The following is a 15,651-nucleotide window of genomic DNA, read 5'->3' as shown; positions in this document are numbered from 1 at the left end:
GGCAGAGAAACCTACCCAGAACATTCTCTGCCTTTTCTATTGGCCTGATATATATAAAGACATCAAAATATATTGTTAAACCTGTGAGGAGGGTCAAAGGAAGAACACACAACGACCCCCAGCAGTACCTTTACAGCCCCTGCCTATTGTTGGGAATCTGTTTGAGAGGGTTGGAATGGATTTAATCGGGACGTTGCCTCGGACCAATAAAGGGAACCAGTACACCCTTGTGATAGTGAATTATGCCACCAGGTTTCCAGAGGCTATCCCCCTGAAAGCCATTACCTCTTCGGCTATTGCAGACAGACTAGTGGAACTCTTAACAAGGGTCGGATTCCCTAGAGAGATCCTTATGGATCAGGTGACGCCCTTTGTGTCACGCTTAATGAAGTGTGCAAAGTGCTAGATCTCTCCCACATCCGGACCTCGGTTTATCACCCCCAAAAGGACCGCCTCGTAGAGAGGTACAATAGAACTATTAAAGCCACCCTAAAGAAGATGTTGGCAGTAGAGGGCAAAGAATGGGACCGGCTTCTACCATTAGCACTTTACGTCATCAGGGCACAAGTCCAAAGCAGTTTGGGTTGCTCATCCTTCAAGCTGTTGTATGGACTTCAACCCCGTTCCTTACTAGAGATGACGAAGGAAGCATGGGAGCAAGAAGTTGAGGAAGAAAACCAAGGAACGTTGGAGTATACCCAGCAGGTAAAATCTAAACTATGGAAACTGAGGGATTTGGTCTACTATGACCAGGGAAAGAGATGGAGAAGCCTGCCCAAAGGTGATTGGGCGTTAGTACTGCTCCCCTCTTAAACAAAAGAACTACGGTCTGAATGGCAAGGGCCTTACAAAGTGGTAGAAGTCTTAGGGAAAATGACCTACCGTCTGCAAATGACCCTTCGTAGACAACAAACATATCACATAAATTTACTAAAAAAATGGTTAGGGACCCCTCCCAAAGGTGTTCATCTGACCGAACCATCAGCGGGCAAAGAGTTGAATACCCTGGATCAGCTTGTAATCAACCAAGACCTAACAACTAAAGCAAATGCCTCTCTACAGATGACAATAGAACCCTTTTCTTCCTTATTTTTGGACCTCCCAGGGAAAACCACCCTAACGGAACATCAAATACAGACTATTCTAGGAAAAATCGTTAAAATAAGACCTTACTGAATACCTGCAGCCAAGCGAGAAGAAGTAAGAAAGGAAGTCCAAACTATGTTGGAATTGGGTGTCATACGTCCCTCCTCCAGTGATTGGTCATTACCAATAGTAATGGTACCCAAGCCAGATGGAGCAACAAGATTCTGTATGGACTTCATAGCCTTAAATGCCATCACTTTATTTGATGCATACCACATTCCTCGCATCGATGACCTAATCGAAAAATTAGGAGAAGCCCAATATATAACAACGCTCGATTTGACCAAAGGATATTGGCAGGTGCCTCTGAGGGAGGAAGACGGAAAGAAGACCGCATTCGCCACAGCAGAGGGCCTATATGAGTTAAACATTCTTCCTTTCTCCCTTTCAGCTTGCATGGAGTGCCTGCCACTTTCCAGAGGCTCATGAATACGGTGCTACACGCCCCTTCTTCCTACTGTTCAGCCTACCTGGACGATATCGTAATTTTCAGTAAAACATGGGACGATCAACTGAGCCACTTGCACACCATCTTGACCACCTTGTAACAGCAGGGCTACACATAAACTCAAAAAAATCCAGGGTGGCCTATCAAAAAGTGAAGTATCTAGGGTATATGCTGGGACGGGGTATCATAGCTCCCCAAGCCGACATAGTAGAGGCAATAGCAGAAACCCCCTTTCCGCAAACTAAAAGAGATCTCAGGGCCTTCTTAGGCCTAATCGGATACTATAGGAGGTTTATTCCCCAATTCGCAGAGATTGCCACCCCCCTTACAGACATGCTACGCAAGATAGCCAACTACAACAATTCCAAATCCCCAGTGAACCCATGACACAGGCTTTCGACATCCTAAAAAGAATAATCACCACCAGCCAAGTACCAGCTTACCCAGACTTCAACAGACACTTCATCCTACATACTGATGCCTCTAACTATGGCCTAGGCGCCGTCTTATCCCAACTGTCTGAGGAAGGAGTAGAACATCCTATCCTATACATAAGCCTCCAATTATTTTCTCGAGAAACTAAGTATTCCACCATAGAGAGGGAGTGTTTGGCAGTTAAATGGGCAGTAGATAAGTTGAGGTACTATTTAGAAGGAAATCCATTCACATTGTACATGGACCATGCCCACTTGCTGTGGATGTATAACAACAAGTCACAAAACCCCAGGGTACTGCGCTGGTTCCAGGCACTTCACCTCTTCTCATTTGTACTTCGCCATAGAAAAGAGAAGGACAACGGTAGTGCAGATTAACTTTCGAAGGTCTTCCCTCTCCCCAATCGGGAGAAACCATGTGGGGAGGTGTGTGACAGGACGGAGTTACCCAAGAATGAAAGCGCAGACAATGTGGAATGGTGGATCGCTAAATCTCCCTCTGTAGCTCTCGTTTCTCCCCGAAAGGACCCCTGGACTACCGAGACCAGAAGCCCGTCCTGCCATGACAACTCCTTGGAGGGAAGCGTCTGTGAAAGGGGAATCCCGAAGGACGTGACTCCTCTCCTTGACGACACCACCTATGCATCTTTAAGTGAGAGGGAATCCTGGAAGGAGGTGTGCCCAACACCGAAAAGGGAGACATGCCGGAAGGAGAGAGGCAATGCTGTTTGGAGAGGTCAGACCCGTCAAGAAAGAAGAAGATGCGGAGACAAGAACTGAGGACGTCTGAAGGAGCCAGGAGACGAACGACCCCACGAGCCGCCCAGCCACGCTCCTGGAGGAGCATGGCTTGTGCAGGCACGCAAAGAGATCCCAGGGCCTTCTTAGGCCTAATCGGATACTACAGGAGGTTTATACTCCAATTCGCAGAGATTGCCACCCCCCTCACAGACATGCTACGCAAGAATGGACAACCACAACAATTCCAAAACCCCAGTGAACCCAATACACAGGCTGTCGACATCCTAAAAAGAATAATCACCACCAGCCAAGTACTAGCTTCCCCAAATTTCAACAGACACTTCATCCTACATACCGATGCCTCTAACTATGGCCTAGGCGCCGTCTTATCCCAACTGTCTGAGGAAGGAGTAGAACATCCTATCCTATACATCAGCCGCAAATTATTCAGTCGAGAAACTAAGTATTCCACCATAGAGATGGAGTGTTTGGCAGTTAAATGGGCAGTAGATAAGTTGAGGTGCTATTTAGAAGGAAATCCATTCACGTCGTACATGGACCATGCCCCCTTGCTGTGGATGTATAACAACAAGTCACAAAACCCCAGGGTACTGCGCTGGTTCCAGGCACTTCAACTCTTCTCATTTGTACTTCGCCATAGAAAAGGGAAGGACAACGGTAGGGCAGATTAACTATTGAGGGTCTTCCCTCTCCCCAATCGGGAGAAACCAGGTGGGGACGTGTGTGACAGGACGGACCTACCCAAGAATGAAAGCGCAGACAATGTGGAATGGTGGATCGCTAAATCTCCCTCTGTAGCTCTCGTTACTCCCCAACAGGACCCCTGGACTACCGAGACCAGAAGCCCGTCCTGCCATGACAACTCGCTGGAGGGAAGCGTCTGCGAATGGGGAATCCCAAAGGACGTGACTCCTCCCCTTGATGACACCTCCTATGCGTCTTTAAGTCAGAGGGAATCCTGGAAGGAGGTGTGGCCCAATACCGGAAAGGGTGCAATCCTGGTAGGAGAGAGGCCGGTGCTGTTTGGAGAGGTCGGACCCGTCAAGAAAGAAGAAGACACAGAGACCGGGAACCGAGGACGTCTGGAGGAGACAGGAGGCGAACGACCCCACGAGCCGCCCAGCCACGCTCCTGGAGGAGCATGGCTTGTGCAGGTACGCAAACGCTTCGCGGGCTGGATGGGTAGGCGGGATGGTGTGCCACCGTAGTCCTAGAAGCCGCGTCCTTGTTTCTGTTTTTTTTTTCTTTTTGCTTGTTTTTTGGGGCACATCCACTTGAGCACTTCACCTATCGTAAATCAATTACGAGTGTGCCACGTGTGTTCGGTTGACCCCTCACTACCCTCCCTTGCACTTTAAGATTGCGGGACAATAATACTTACACCTGTCTCCTTCTCTTAATGGTTCCTGCCACAGGGACCCGGAGTCTTTGGGAGGCCGCCGCCAGTCCAAAAGGGAACAAATGAGAAGAGAAACTAGGAGAGAACGGAGCCCTTTTTACAAGACGGACATTTCCCAACATTCAACAGAAAGCCTGACAACAAGACGGAAAACCCTGTTAAAATCAATAAAACCCTCTTTGCCCCGACTTGGTGTCTGTCCTGGTCACTTACCCATGCAACAAGGTGATGGCGTAATCTGCCCCCCACTGGGTGCCCATGATGGTCTGAGGGCAAACTAAAAGGTTCTGACGGCTGCCAGTGGGGTGGTAAACTGGCCTGTCCTGACTTCTGATTACCTGTCCCCCATAGTCTGTGGGAACAGCATCCTCTGCCATAAAAAAATTGTGAAACTTGCTGATTGAGGTGGTTAGGAGTGTAGAGAAGCGTTCGAAAGCCCCATCTGTGGGCACAAAAGGATGGAAGGGGGACTAGGTTCGGGGAGGGGTCATGAAAAGGCCAACATGCACTGAGATCGCCTTTTCTCCAAACAGATGGGAGCCCCCCAAAAAGTCAGTGGTTTTCAACCGGGCGTGGTGCCTATGGGCTACCGACAATGAAATCAATCTGCCCAGCAAGTCTGTAGTGTTGCTGTAGTGTCAAGCCCATAACGTATGGTGAACTTGGCTACATCCTTCCCATTAGCAATTTCTTGAGAGAGTATAACTCAGGCCTAACCTGAGACCATGGGCAGCACTTGCACAACCGAGTTCCAGGTCATGTAGGAGTCCTTGCCCAAGAGGCACGCGGTGTTCACCGACTGTAGTGCCCGACTGGCAGAAGATCCTCTTTGAGAAGATATCCAACCTTTTTTATTCCCCATCCAGTAGAGTGGTAGGGAATGCACTGGGGTTGATTATAGAAATGAAGGTCAGGATCACCAATCTCTCCAGGATGGGTTGCTGGGTGAAAAACTGGGTTCACCTGGGGCAGAGTGATGGCGGCGGGCAATTGTCATATACCAAGTAGAACATCAGTAAGGGCTTCAATAAATGGGAGTAATGGTTTGGTGGAGGCAACTCCCGTCTGAAGCACCTCATCAAGACCTTTGTCTTGACTGCCATTGAGGGTAGCGTAAGTTCCAGGCTCTAAGCATTCCTCCGCAACACCATTGCGAATGAGGCACCCTCCTCCATAGCCAGGCAAAGGAGAAAAACCAGGCAAGGGTAATCCGCCTGCCAAATTTAGAGATGTCCACCGGCCCAGGAGACATCTCTTGCAATTCCAGGAACTCAAATACATTGAAAGCTTGACGGACAGCTCTGTCAACAAGATAGAGCCGTCCATCAAACTTTCAACATTTTTTTTATTTTCAAAAAGGGATTTCGTTTTTGAAAATGAAAAGAAAATTAACCTCTTGCCATGGGAGTTTTCTTCCAAGGTGTGGGGGTCATTTGCAGTTTTCATTGCACTTTACCACCAAGTTTTACCCAGTGGTAACAGACAGTGAACACAGGGATATTCTTGCCCTAAGTAGTTTGGGCGGACCATAGCTACATCTACGACAGCCTTTACTTCATTATGCCATCAGAGGCATATGTAGGCAGCAGAGAAAAAGTAGTCTCCCCCGTCTACATACTGAAGATCCACCGACTCCAAATGAGGTAGGTGGAACAAAGCTTTGGTGGAAAGGATACTCAGCTGCCACTGCTGTGAGTACCCTCTCCACCAAAGTATAAGTCAGGCCCTTAATAAGTTACGTAATAAACTTTAAATTGCTTAGGGCCTGATTACTACTTTTGGAGGTGTGGGTGACCGGCCACTGCTGGGCCCTGCACCGCCAGGAGCCAGTGCTGCCCGAATTATTACATGTCATTTTGTGGCCTGGCAGGGGTTGAGGGGAGAGGTGTGGCGGTCCTGCTGCAGTGCGTTTTTCAAAGGCAGTGGTGACTTTGAAAGAGGCACTGCAATGGGAACGCCACACGGGGCTCCTGCACGGCACAGACTCAAAAGTCCATGCCGTGCAGGAACCTGGGTGCATGCACACAGAGGGGGGAAATGTTGTGCCCTGCATGCATTATCAGCCTGAGGTGGCACAGGGGGCCCTTAAGGGCCCCCTTTGTTTTAGCACCACCAGCCTTTTCATGGAGGAAAGACCTCCATGAACCTGCTGGCTGTCCTGAAACTTGTAATATGCATGGCTGTGCCGCAGTGGTACCACCTGCTTACTACATAGCTTCTTACCTTCGCACCACCACTAAGGAGCGGTGGTTCCCTGGCAGAGCCGGCGGTCCAGTTATGGTCTGGTGTAGGGCAGTCAGATCACTGGTGTAATGGTGGCTGGACCACGGGTCTGGCGGTCCTCGGACCACCAGACTAGTAATTAGGCCATTAGTGATCAACACTACTTGGCCTGAATAGAAGAGATCTAATAAATTATACCAAGGACTGTGAGACAAATTAAAATAGAAATTCTAAAGATCCAGGACCTATGCAAGTAGGTAGTTTCAAAGGTCTGCTGCATAAAGAATAAAAGTAAAGAAGACCTGTCCAAACATTGAGCAGGTATTGTGGTAGAACTTCAAATTTTGTAAAAGACTGTACGAATAAACCTTAGGTTACTAAGAATCAAACAATTAGAAAGGGTAGAGCTGTCAAAAAATGTAATTCCACTCGCATTAAGGGAGCTACCTTGTCATGTATATAACTTGAGTTAGCTCTAGCTTGGCTATTAAATACTATGCAGTCTTCAACTGCTCATGAGACTATTCTTACGAGCAAAGAAATGAGATTCAGGAGCCTCAGGAAATTATATAGACATTAAATGTGCTCATTTCATTGATGCGCCTCAATTTAAAGTGATCTTCGGCATACCATGGTTGACCCTGTATAATCCTTACATTAGTTGAGCACCTAAAAGCTTACAGTTGGATTCTGACTGTTGTGTTAAACATAATTTACCAAACAATGAATCGCTTGATAGTCACCCTGCTAAGGCATTAGTTGGCATTGTAACATCTTATGTCATTACATGTGTAACCTCCTTATTTGACTGAAATAAATGGTTTCATGATGTGTTTGATAAAAAAGCAAGTATGTTACCTGCAAATGGGAATATGATTACCAGATCATTGGTGCGTTTTATATTTTTTTGCAGTTTTTATACTCTGCCTAGACTTATATTTCTGTGACCTCTGTTGTGCTCCTTTGCTTCAAATTCTCACATTGATTATTTACATTGTCTCTTAAGTTTAGATTCAGAATTTTGCTGTTTCTCTGTCTTATGTTATGTTCGTCATGTACTTATTATTAGAAAATTCACTGCATAAAATAGCATTCTGTTATATTTTAATCATAGTAAAATACTGAGTTCTTTGGGGCCCGATGTAGGTAAATCTACATTTACCACTTCATAAATACCGAATCATACAGAATCGGTATTTATGAAGTGGTAAATTAGAGGGGGGGAGATGTAGGTATTTCAGATTCGGTAAATACCGAATCTGTAAGATTCGGTATTTACCGATTCTGTAAATACCGATTCGGTATCCCCCATTGCTTCCTATGGGCCTTAAAGCCCATAGGAATCAATGGGCATTACCGAATCGGTAATTACCGATTCGGTAATTACCGATTTGTGCAAGGGTGCAGGGGGTGTCACTTTGACACCCTCCAGCACCCCAAAAAAAGGCATGTGAGCCATGTGGCACACAGACATGCCCTAAGGGCATGTCTGTCTGTCACATGGCATAGGTGTGCATGCACACATGTGCATGCACACCTGGATTCGGTATTTTAACACCCAATTGGATTGGGTGTTAAAATACCGAATCTGAAGGGCCTGTGGGACTGAAAGTAGTCCCACCTACATCCCAAATTTAAAAAAATCGGTAAAATTACCGATTCGGTATTTTTGCGATTCGGTAATTTTACCGAATCGGTAAAATACCGAATCGGACAAAAAAAGGTCCCTTACATCTCAGTAGGCCAAATACCGGTCGGAAACGGCCGAAATCGGCCGTTTCCGACCGGTATTTGGTACCTACATCGGGCCCTAAATGTCTTGTTGGGGCATGCATGGAGCCATGTCGCAGGAATATGTGAGGTTTGGTGCTTGAATTCCCTGTCTTAACAACGTTATTGTATTTAACTTTTTAACTGATTGTTTATATATGCGTTTATGCTTCTTCTTATGGCATTGCACCGAATAAAGCTCTTTGACTGACTGACTGATTGCCAGAGTGATAAAGAACCTGGAACTGCAGTCATATATATGCACTTAATGAGTCTCAAACAGAACACCGTAGGCAGTATATACATGAAAATCTAGCCGCTAGCATCCTCACCCATGATTTTAGTGTCAAAAAGGGAGAGGAGCTAAGAGCATGTACTGATTTTAGGTCAATCAACAGAATTACTGAGAAAAAAGATATATGTTATCTTTGATATCTGTTGTTTCACATCAGGTTAAACATGCACATACATTCACTAAGGTAGACATCCGTGGAGACACTCATCTGGTCAGAAAATGGAAGGCTGCATGAATACTAAGTTATGCCTGTCAGAATCTAATTTCCAATCAGCATTCCAATATTTCACTTGTGTGGTTCATGGATATTTTCTACAGAGTATTTAGATGACAATCTGTTTCACTCTGATTTCTTTGGAGACACATGTACATCAAGTTGAAGTACAATACCTGGGAAGGTTAAAAGAACATCACTTTTGTGCTAAAACAGATTTGTGTCTCTCATACTTCTCCTGTAGAATTTGTGGGGTATCTAATCAGTGCACAAGACATTCAAATCAATGAAAAAAAAATGTCAGTGACACATAAGTGTCCTTCCACTACATCTGTAAAGTCTTTGCAAAGTTGCTTAGGCTTTTCCAATCTTTATAGTATTCTATCATCAAAAACCTAAATTAAAGATTTTAAAAAGAAAAGAATATCTCACATAAAGGTAAATTCAGATACATCCAACACTTTATTGATAGTGTATCAGAAAGTGGGCTGGTGGGGGTTTTCCTCATATCAAACATCTTAGTTTTTTCAGACATATTGAAACGCAGAGACAAAGGCAAGGTAAAGTACTTACAACGAAGCAGGAATTGCCAAGATCGGCTAGTTTTACTTTTATTCTCATTGCATTATGGGGATCAAGTGGGTTCAGAAGACTGTCCGCAGAAGCTGATGTTCCTAAATAAGAAAACTATTATAATTACTCTTGCATATTGCTTTAATTTCAATTAGATGAATGTCATCTGTGCTTGTAACAAATCCAAAGCAAAATGCAGTATGGCGCCGCTCCAACTGAGATAAAAGCTTTGCATTGCCCACGTTGAAGCTATTATCAACTCTAATTTCTATTCCACAATATTAACATTCCAAATATCAATAAAGAACATCCAAGCGATGTAGTATCATAGACCTGCACACTGAATCAAGCAGGTACCCAAAGGAGTTTGCATTGAAAACTTCCACTTTTTAAATCAACTTTATTGTGTGAACCTTTTCCCACTGCTATGTTAACAGCTCTAAAATTACAAAAAAATGAATCCCATTTCTTTACATGCTAATTATTGGTAAAACATAAGTTTGTGAACAGATAAAACAAGCATTTGCAATGTAATAGGTCTCGCAATTGCGAGATTTTGAGCTAATGGCATTTTATATGACAATGCATTTTATTTGTGTTTAAAAAACCTGCATTCTTTAAAGGCATTGTCATTTACAATACCAATAGGTCAAAGGTTCTAAAATTCGAGACCTATTGCATTGCAAATGCTTGTTGTTAACAAGCGCTCGATGCTGCACTTTCACTACAGGCCACGCCCCTTTCTTTAGATAAGCCGCGTCTAAAGAAAGTTACGTGGCTGGGATTAAAGTGAAAGAGCCGTTTGGGGCGCTTTTACCAAAAAAAGAATTTGTTTGTCAAGTTGACATACAAATGCTTTTTGTTCTAACAGCGCCCAGTGAAGGTGTGCATGGTGCGCTGAATGTTACAGGAAAGCATGTAGTACCTGCAGTAGGGGAACAATTAAAGAAAATAGTGCTTGCAGAGTAAATAAGACTACTGTGTAACAAACGAAGTAAAAGGGCCAATCCTCATGGGAGGTTACAAACGAAGACAAGGCAGTACGAAGAAGGGACTAACAAGCCTATAAATAAATCAGAAGCCAGCATTTATGAAAGACAATTACACAAGCTAATGACAAATATGGGCAGATAGTGGGTGGGGCTTCAAGTCTATACTGCAATACAGCATGGCTCGCAGAGCAGTGCATGCGCTTGCTAGGCTCAATGTAACTATTGCTTTTGGCTTCTGACGCAAGGCTAGCCACAGCATCCAATAAAAAGACTTAAGGCACATCGTGCAGAATATACCCTGGGGGCACGAGTGAATATATGTTTTACGACCACCACTCAGAGAAGGATTAAAGAAATTCCGCTGAGCCTCTTTCACTGTGCCCGTGCTACAGCATAATTCCTGGTAATGAAATATAGTTACAAAAATAAAGAAATAAATACAAGCATCGTCTTCATCACGAGACCAGGGGGGCAGCTAGCATTGGTGAAGCAGGCGCAGTTCCACCGGGGTCCAGAACCATCAGGAGCACTTTGTACCCTGTAATTGCTGCATTTTATTTTCCAGACACCAGTTAAAGGAGCCACTTTCCTTGACTCGGGGCCACCTTTTGTTAAGCTAGTGCCAAAAACGTTTTGGTACATTTTGAACGATAACATATTGTTAACGAACGAAACATTCATCATAATTTGATTTTCAATATCATTATACAGCATCCACAAAGGAACCTTGCAAATGACCTTCACATGCAGCACCCTGCTGAACGACTACACTGGGCTGTATGCTACTTGAGGGAGTACTAACATTCAGAAATGTGTTAAATGGAAGTGCAAGCAGTTTATTTCCAAGCTAAGTGAAGTAAAAGAAAAAACAGTATTAAGGTACCCTGCACCACATAACTTTAGAAACACATTAATCTTTTAAGACACAAGAGAAGTTTTTATACAGTGCATATCCTGAATGCATGTATTTCAACGTGTACCTAGATGTGATAATGAAGTTAAAGGAGGCAAAGTATGAAATAAAAAAAATTGCCAAGGATCTCACAATTTGGTCAAGTGAGGAAAGTCGGGATCGATTCTAGGTTTTCTGGTTTCACATTGTGCAATTCTATTTCATTCTAATTAATAATGAAGTCACTTCTTTTTTATAAACATGAGGAGATGTTGTGTTTCTATTTAGAAATGGCTAGGCAGTTTGGGTTACACTGTGCCTTTTAAACAAGCAAAGACAGATTTGTATATGATTGGTTTCTTTCTGTTGTGGCACAGCCAACAAAGAAACAGAGGACTGGAATGTGCCACCCTTAGGTGACACGTAGAAGGTTCCGAGGTGTTTTATGACTGAAGAAGCTGACTAAGAATCTGTAGTAAGACCTGTAGAAAAGAATTGTCCAGTGTTTAAATGTACCAGAGTAAGAATTGGAGGGGGTTTGGGTCCGTCTGTCTGGATTCTAACTCTAGCAGATGGTCTCTCAGATGCCAACACTAGTACTTCAATGAGATACTGGTGGACAGCGTCCATCTCTGTAAGTGTTCTAGAGCACAAAACTAGCTTCTAAGAGCTTTCTAATAACAGTGCTATCAAGGACGAGTGCTTCTGTACAAATAACAATTTAAAGTTGTTAAAATAAACTAGTTGGCAACCGGAGTTGAGTGAACTAGACAGAGAACACTTCAAAAGAGATATTACAAGCCAGAACTCATATCAGCAGCCTTAAAACTTTAGGAAAGGCACTTTCAATCGAGAATAAGGCAGGCTGTTGCAGAAGGCTGCATTAAAAAGCCCCTTAAGCCAAAATAGAATTGAAAGAAATAGCCTGCCTGAAAGAAACTTTATTAGCATTAAACTAATCAGCACCAGGCTACTCTCTAGAACACATAAAGTAAAGAACTAGAAGGGCTGTTCATGGCCTAATGAAGGTATGGAAAAGCAGGTGCAGTGCTCCGAAAAAAACGGTGACTAACTATCGGAACCAATTTTGTAGTGATTATTAAAGCTTACGAAGATATTGTTTAGAAAAACCTTTCAGCTATAGAGTGAAGATAATAAAACCTAGGGATTGCACAGCAAAACAGCAGAACTTCCCTCAGAAACTTTAAAATTCTAATATTGAAAAACATTTATGTGTGGCGGCCGCTACGGTGGAGTTCCACGCCTCCACGTAGCCCGGAGTTCCTGTTCCTGGCTCCCCCCCCTCACCTCGAGGTCAATGGCGACTGCTGCGGTTTGGCGGGTTGCGCTAGGTGTTTGTGTCCACGCCGAGAGTGCTTTGAGTGCCTGCTGAGCCTGCTGTTCGGCATTCACGCCGAGAGACCTACGGAGACCTACGGAGACGAAGCCTGCTCTTCACAGGGATGCAAGGTGAGGGGCACTGCATCTCCAACGGACCCCGGATACATTGTATCAGGGTGGACTGAAAGAAATCTTTGTTGCCGATAACGCTCACGCTGCATCCCCCGTCTACTTGCTGCTTACATTCTGGCTGCATACTGGCTGTATGCCGCAGCTGGGCCTGTCTTGCTGCCTGTTGCGAGTTTCCCTCCGCCGCTGAAGCTGCACACAATCTAGCAGCGGCCGCAGTTGGGCTAACTCTGTGTTTGGTATTCATAGCAGGCAATTGTAGCCGGTAAGCACCTGGACTTTCTGTTCTTTGCTCCTCTCTTTCACTCGGCTCTACGAGGTTGATGGCATCGGAGGTGCTTCACGGCGGTCTTAACAGTGGCTGTGGCGTCGGAACTGATTGAAGTGCAGAATAAGTGTTTGGGCGCTGGATGTGCTGGAATCGCGCTGCAACTTCACAGCTTTGCTTGGAGGCTGGCTTGAAATTGAAATACAGTATAATCTCGGAGTGGTGCTGTAGGCATTTAAGAATCGATGGGGGAGGAAAGAAAAAAAAAGAAAAAAAAAACTACAAGTCCCAGCATTCCAGTGATTGGGGAACTTACTGCCCTAATCTGATCTCCTACGATCCTACGATTTATGCTGATGCAGGACACAAAGTGACGGAGAGCTGGATACTTACTAACTTTGGGCTGGTGGTATATGAGCGGGCAGAAGATTGCGCTGCTTGGTGGTGCGTGCTTAGCACTGCCCGGTGAGACCCCGTTTGCCTTGTAAAGCCTCTCCCTGCTGTTGATAAGTGCGCAGCGGATGCGGTTTGGGGGATTTGCAAGCTCTAAGAAGCGGGAAGGACAGAAAGACTTTTGAGGCTATCCGGTTAAAAGTCCTTTGCTTTTGTTTTGTTTTCCCACTCAAATTAATTTCGGGAGGTATCCAACTCTTCAGTTGGCTTCTCAAGGCAGTGTTGGAGAAAACTTTATTGACTTCTTGGCAGGATGGGCAAACAATTAAACGCCCGCGCCAAAGCGCGAATAAGACGCCAGCAATTAAAGGACGATGCCGCCGCTCAAAAAAATGCTGATATAGGCGCTGGAAAAGAAGATTCGCTGGTTGAGATCTCTGGAACCTCGGGCCACGAGGAGGAGGAGACAACGGATTCGGTTTTCCCTAACCCATCTAGACTGACGCCTTTGAAAAATCCGCCTCAAGAGCAAAATGACTTAGCACACGATGTAAATGGGAGTGAGATGAGCGATGCGCTGAATAATAGTTCGCAGCTTGGGGCCTCCAAAGGCGGGGTGCCTGAGGTGGCCCCTAAAGTTGCTAAAAACTTCCCATTATTTGAGAAAAAAACTGATAATTCAAAGCCTGTTCCTTCTCCATCGATGGGTTCAAACTCAAGTCCTACGGGCCTACCTGAAGGTATGGTGCAAGAAGGAGGTGGTTCCAGTCTATCCACCATTATAAATGGGGTCAAAACGTTCTCCTCTGTGGACTTAATGGGTTCGCAAGAAAGTAATCTTATACAAGACGAAGTCTCTCCCCAGATGGATCTCATAGTCTCTTCTCCCCCTGGTGTGAAAAGTCCGATTTTAGGAATGGCGACTGAGACCACAGGAGAATTCCAGATCTCGGTTAAAGACATGCTTAACATGATACTAGGTGAAGTGAGGGAGATGAAGCAGTCACAACGATCTGATCTGGCCCTTATCAATCAAAGACTAGACAAAATTGAAGAAACGATCTCCTCCTTTCCTGCCTGGCTACAAGAAGCAGAGACTAGGATCTCGGGCCTGGAGGATCATATGAGCGGTGTAAAAAGAGGTTACATCTCTTTCCAAAACCTCTAAGTTTCTTGAGCTTAAACTGGACGAAATTGAAAACTATAATAGGAGGTCGAACCTTAGAATCGTGGGAGTACCCAAGAAAATTGAGGGCTCTGATATGAAACAGTGGCTTACCGCCTTCTTTCTCCGCGAGGTCATTCCAGAATTCAAGGGAGATTTAACGATTACACGCGCCCATCGTGTCCCTGCACAACCGTTTCCCAACTCCACTTTACCTCGGACTATTCTTGTGAATTTCTCAGATGTCAGAGTAAAAGAGACTATTCTTTCTAAGGCCTTCAAGCAAAATCAATTTTCGGTTAACTCTTCCACTAAATGTCGCATCTTTTCGGACATGTCTGCTGCTGCAGCTAGGAGGAGGAAGGAATTCGTAAAAATGCTGCAAATGTTTAAAGACAGGGGAGCGCAAGCAATGATTGCTCAGCAATCAAAATTGAAAGTTTTGGTGAAGGGCAAATTCCATTTATTTACGGACATTGATGAAGCACAGGGGCTGCTACGTCTGATCTCCCAGGATTAATGTTCCTTGTTTGCGAGGCTGCCTAATGAACTCTTGTAATGGGTGTGTTCTTTTTTTTTCTTCCTGAGATATGGAAACTAGTAGGTTTCCAATATATGCTCTTAAGTCTGTTTTGTTTGTATAGGGGAGGAGGGGCGGGGTCAGGACTGGACTCATAGGAAGGTCAAGGAGTGCTAATCCAAGGCACCTTAAGGGTAGGGGTGGTCCAGCATGGCCAGCGTGGGGTAAGGGCCATAAAGGAGGGGGGGCTTACAGGGGTTGGAGGAGGGCAGGGGGCACGAAATCAAAAAAAGAAGTCTTGGATATGTGCATATAATTTCTTTTTTTATAGCTGGGCTAAGTACGTTATGAATATTGGAATGGGGCTTTTTTTGAAAAATGGTTCACAATCAGTTTGAAAGTTTTGGTGCGGGGTGCTTTCTGCCTTTACTCTTTAGTATGGGGCTAAAAATTATTTCTTTCAAAGTAAATGGTCTAAATAATAAGAAAAAAATGAGAGCAATAGAATTATGGGCCAAAACGCAACAACCTGATGCGATTCTATTACAAGAGACCCATATACCTAGATTAAAAATTGAGGAATTCTCTATGTTTAAAAGCTGGGCCTCTTGTAGAGTATTCTCTTCATGTTCAGAGTCACGGAGGGGAGTGGCATTATTTGTTAGTAAAAAATTAGAGGCCCAGTTG

The 15,651-nt window shown here is 44.6% G+C and overlaps 1 protein-coding gene across 1 annotated transcript in view; it reads right to left on the bottom strand.

Annotated features, from left to right (window-relative positions):
* LOC147712426 (uncharacterized) overlaps positions 1-15,651 on the bottom strand; it is a 1,115,452-nt gene that overhangs the window by 324,199 nt on the left and 775,602 nt on the right. Inside the window, exon 11 of the mRNA XM_086919651.1 lies at positions 9,265-9,365. Coding sequence (XP_086775777.1) covers positions 9,265-9,365 — 101 coding nt within the window. The remainder of the gene's footprint in view (positions 1-9,264; positions 9,366-15,651) is intronic.

The sequence above is a fragment of the Lissotriton vulgaris genome, chromosome 5 (genome assembly GCF_964263255.1).
Source record: "Lissotriton vulgaris chromosome 5, aLisVul1.2, whole genome shotgun sequence".
Classification (NCBI taxonomy): domain Eukaryota; kingdom Metazoa; phylum Chordata; class Amphibia; order Caudata; family Salamandridae; genus Lissotriton; species Lissotriton vulgaris.
The sequence above is the reverse complement of the archived record's forward strand: the minus strand, read 5'-3'. Positions and strand labels throughout refer to the sequence as shown.